Source organism: Chiloscyllium plagiosum, unplaced genomic scaffold (genome assembly GCF_004010195.1).
Source record: "Chiloscyllium plagiosum isolate BGI_BamShark_2017 unplaced genomic scaffold, ASM401019v2 scaf_10873, whole genome shotgun sequence".
Lineage (NCBI taxonomy): Eukaryota > Metazoa > Chordata > Chondrichthyes > Orectolobiformes > Hemiscylliidae > Chiloscyllium > Chiloscyllium plagiosum.
Genome location: NW_025215300.1, coordinates 9,786 through 14,226, shown reverse-complemented (window position 1 = coordinate 14,226; position 4,441 = coordinate 9,786). Strand labels below are relative to the sequence as shown.

Below are 4,441 nucleotides of genomic sequence, written 5' to 3'. Positions count from 1 at the left end.
CTTTTGTCACTTTGAGCAAACTCAGGGTGGGTGAGGAGATGGGCTGAAGGGTCAACACTGCGAGCTTGTGTTTGAGGGTGGGGGAGGAGGGTGACCCTGAGCTAATTAGGCTTTTTTTTTGGAAAAGAGGCATCTTTTTTTTCAAAAAATAGTGGCATCCACCAAACTCAGTGGATGGATGGAGATGGAGGTGGAGGTGGATTCCTCCGCCCCCGTGCTGCGCCCCCGGGGGGAGTGGCCGCTCCGCCTCATCCCTCAGAGCGGCGTCTCCCGGCGCGGCAGGGAGATAGTCCCCTCCCTTGAACTGCAAAGTCAGGTTGAGGAGGGCAAAGTCATTGTGAAGCCCCGGGTTGCATTGCATTGCATTGCATTGCAATGAAGCGGTCTGCAGGCAGTCTGAGCCCAGACAGGGGCAGTTTCACTGTGAACAGCAACATGCAGGTAAGCTGCTGAGTTTGTGCCTCATTGCATTGACCTGTGCTGCCGTTCTCAGTCGTGTTGACCAGAGAGAGCTGTGGCTCGCCAGAGTTTGGGTGTTCCTGAGTTGTCAGACCTCAGCTTGCAAACTGCCCTCCCCTCCAAGTCAAGACTTGTACAGCTGAGAGGTGGACTGAGTTCAGTGAGCTTTGTTAATCTTCTAGAGTCAACCTTGCCTAACAAAACCTGGTTTGGTTTTGTAATTGCCAGAAACTAAATGACTTGTTGTTTGGTTGCATTTTAATCAGCCAGTGAGATTAATCTTTTGACCCATTTTAAAAAAACTGCCCTGAGACTGCTTGTGGGGTGGGGAGGGGGGAGGTTGAGGCAAATAATTCGATCTTGAAAGGGTTCAGAAAAGATTTACAAGGATGTTGCCAGAGTTGGAGGATTTGAGCTACAGGGGGAGGCTGAACAGGCTGGGGCTGTTTTCCCTGGAGCGTCGGAGGCTGAGGGGTGACCTTATAGAGGTTTACACAATTATGAGGGGCATGGATAGGGTAAATGGACTAAATTTTTTTAGATTAGATTACTTACAGTGTGGAAACAGGCCCTTCGGCCCAACACGTCCACACCGACCGTCCGGAGAGTAACCCACCAGACCCATTCTCCTACATTTACCCCTTCACCTAACACTACGGGCAATTTAGCCTGGCCAATTCACCCTAACCTGCACATCTTTGGATTGTTGCGAGGAAACCCACGCAGACACGGGGAGAATGTGCAAACTCCACACAGACAGTTGCCTGAGGTGGGCAATTGAACCCGGGTCTCTGGTGCTGTGAGGCAGCAGTGCTAACCACTGTGCCAACTGAAGTCTTTTCCCTGGGGTCGGGGGCATAGGTTTAGGGTGAGAGGGGAAAGATATAAAAGGGACCTAAGGGGCAACTTTTTCACGCGAAGGGTCTGTTTCTGGGCTGTACATCTCCTATGAGGACTCTAATTCAGATATAATTCAGGGAGGACTGGTTCATGAGAGAATAGGAAATGGAAACACTCAAGCTGGTTGGAGCTGTGGGCTTGATGTGGTTCTTATAGATTTAAGGATTTATTCATGCCGGGGGCAGTTCAGGGAAAGTCCACTGTTACCGGCACGTTGTTTAACAAGGCTTTGATGGGATTGGAGAGGCTCGACCAAGGCCGATGATGGGGTAGCGCGGTAGCTCAGTGGTTAGCACGGCTGCCTCACAACGCCAGGGACCTGGGTTCGATTCCAGCCTCAGGCAGGTCTGTGTGTGGAGTTTGCACATTCTCCCTGTGGGTTACCTCCGGGTGCTCTGGTTTCCTCCCACTGCACACAAAGATGTGCAGGTTTGGGTGGATCGGCCGTGGGAACCACAAGGGCAGGGGTAAGTCTGGGAGGGATGCTGTTCGGAGAGTCGGTGTGGACTTGATGGACCGAATGGCCTGCTTCCACAGTGTTGGGATTGTATGATGTTTCCCCCTCATGGGATAGTCTACAATTAAAATTGGGGGGGAGAGAGGTGTAACATTTCAGGAGAAAGAGAGTGCGCCGTTTTGGATAAACAGAGTTAGAATTCACACAACATCAGGTTATAATCCAACAGGTTTATCTGGAAGCACTAGCTTTCAGAGCGCTGCTCCTTCATCAGGGAGCTGTGGAGCAGGACCATAAGACACAGAATTTATAGCAAAAGATCACAGTGTCACGCAACTGAAACGATAGATTGAACAAACCGAGCTCGCTGTGGAATCTTTCATCTTTCAGAATGGGTTGCAGGTTTCGGTTCATTAATGTGTAAATCCCCAGAGCTACTTTGTCCATCCCAGTCCAACACCGGCTCCTCCACATCATATTTTTGGATTGAGACAATTTTTTTTCTCTCTGAGATGCTTTTTTGGTTCATGAGAGGTTTTGAGGTGGGGCCATGGAGTATTTTTAAGGTGGGATGGATTCTGGATTGACATGGAGTCAATAGTCATTGGGAGGGGAAGGGATTAGACAGACTTAAGGCTGTAATCAGATCAGCCACGATCTTAGTGAATGACTGGTATTAGACTAGAGGGGCCAAATGGCCTGCTCTCGTGCCTACTTAAGATTAACGCTCTTCTGTGTGGACAGGGCGGTTAAGTAAACCGAGCTCGCTGTGGAATCTTTCATCTTTCAGAATGGGTTGCAGGTTTCGGTTCATTAATGTGTAAATCCCAGAACTTGTTTCAAGTCACATTCTCGAGATGACTTAAGGTTTGATTTTTTAAAAGTGCCATCTCAGCTCGGTGCATTAAAGGGGTAAGGTTAGAGTCTGTCTGTATCCCAGTCTTGAGTCAGACTGGTTCTATTTCCAAAGGTCGAGATTTATCCACCGATTGACTGCCTGCAGATTGTGTGCTTTTGGAACAAAGTAAAATCTATCGGAATTACAATTCTACAAATGCAAATTCACCCCATAGATTCATGTGTGTGCATGTCTGAGAGAGAGTGTGTGTATGAGACAGTGTCTGCATTAGCGTGAGTATGCTAAAGTGTGTGTGTATTTGGCTGTGTGTGTGTGTGCGCGCGCCCACATGCGCGCGAGAGAGAAAGTGTACAGGGCAGTGGGGTCACCTGTAGTGTGACATGACCCCAAGGTCCCGGTTGAGGCCATCCCCATGGTTACCAAACTTGGCCATCAGCCTCTGCTCGGCCCCTCCACGTTGTTGCCTGTCCCGAAGTCCGCCTGGGAGGGTGGTCACCCAAAGATCCGAGGCCGAATGTCCCTGACTGCTGAAGTGTGCCCCCGACTGGGAGGGAACACTGCTTTTCAAAAAGCGCACAACCTGCAGGCACTCAGTGTGGGCAGTCAATCCGTGGAACATTTGATAAATCCCGACTTTGGAAGTGGAACTAGTCTGCCTCAAGACCGGGATACGGACAGACTCGAACCTTTCACCTTTAATGCATTGTCTGAGTTGAGATGTCACATTTTTCTAATCAAACCTTAAGTTATCTCGAGAATGTGACTTGAAACAAGTTAAATGAACCGAAACCTGCAACCCATTCTGAAAGATGAAAGATTTCACAGCGAGCTCGGTTTGTCCAATCTATCGTTTCAGTTGCGTGACATTGTGATCTTTTGCTATAAATTCTGTGTCTTATGGTCCTGCTCCACAGCTCCCTGATGAAGGAGCAGTGCTCTGAAAGCTAGTGCTTCCAGATAAACCTGTTGGACTATAACCTGATGTTGTGTGATTTTTAACTTTGTCCATCCCAGTCCGACACCGGCATCTCCACATCATATTTTTGGATTAAGACCATTTTTTCTCTGAGATGCTTTTTTGGTTCATGGGAGGTTTTGAGGTGGGGCTATGGAGTATTTTTAAGGTGGGATGGATTCTGGATTGACAAGGAGTCAATAGTCATTGGGAGGGGAAGGGATTAGACAGACTTAAGGCTGTAATCAGATCAGCCACGATCTTAGTGAATGACTGGTATTAGACTAGAGGGGCCAAATGGCCTGCTCTCGTGCCTACTTAAGATTAACGCTCTTCTGTGTGGACAGGGCGGTTAAGTAGGCATTTAGCACGCTTTCCTTCATCGCTCAGTCCTTTGAGTTGGGGTGTCACGTTGGGGTTGTACAGGACATTGGTGAGGCCTTGTCTGGAGCCCTGTGTCCAGTTCTGGCCACCTTGTTATAGGAAGGATATTATTAAACTGGAGGGGGCTCAGAAATGATTTATCAGGATGTTGCTGGAGGGTTTGAGTTATAAGGAGTGGGGGGGGGCTGGGACTTGCTTCACTGGAGCGTCGGGGGTTGAGAGGTGACCTTACAGAGGTTTATAAAATCATGAAGGGGGCTTGGATAGGGTAGGGGTCATTTCCCGAGGACGGGGACTTCAAGAACAGGGGCCGTGTTTTTAAGATGAGGGGAGAATGACTTTAAAAAGAGCAGAGGAAGTGGCAGCTCCAACATTTAAACCAGATTTGGATCAGGACGTGAACAGGAAAGGTTTGGAGGGATATGAC

At 48.8% G+C, this 4,441-nt stretch overlaps 1 protein-coding gene across 1 annotated transcript in view; it reads left to right on the top strand.

The window, feature by feature from the left end:
- Positions 1 to 269: 269 nt before the first annotated feature.
- The window catches only part of sb:cb288, a gene marked incomplete at its 3' end in the record, with an annotated part of 13,870 nt that continues 9,698 nt past the window's right edge, over positions 270 to 4,441 (top strand). Inside the window, exon 1 of the mRNA XM_043686791.1 lies at positions 270 to 441. Within this exon, the coding sequence (XP_043542726.1) occupies positions 376 to 441 (66 nt within the window). The remainder of the gene's footprint in view (positions 442 to 4,441) is intronic.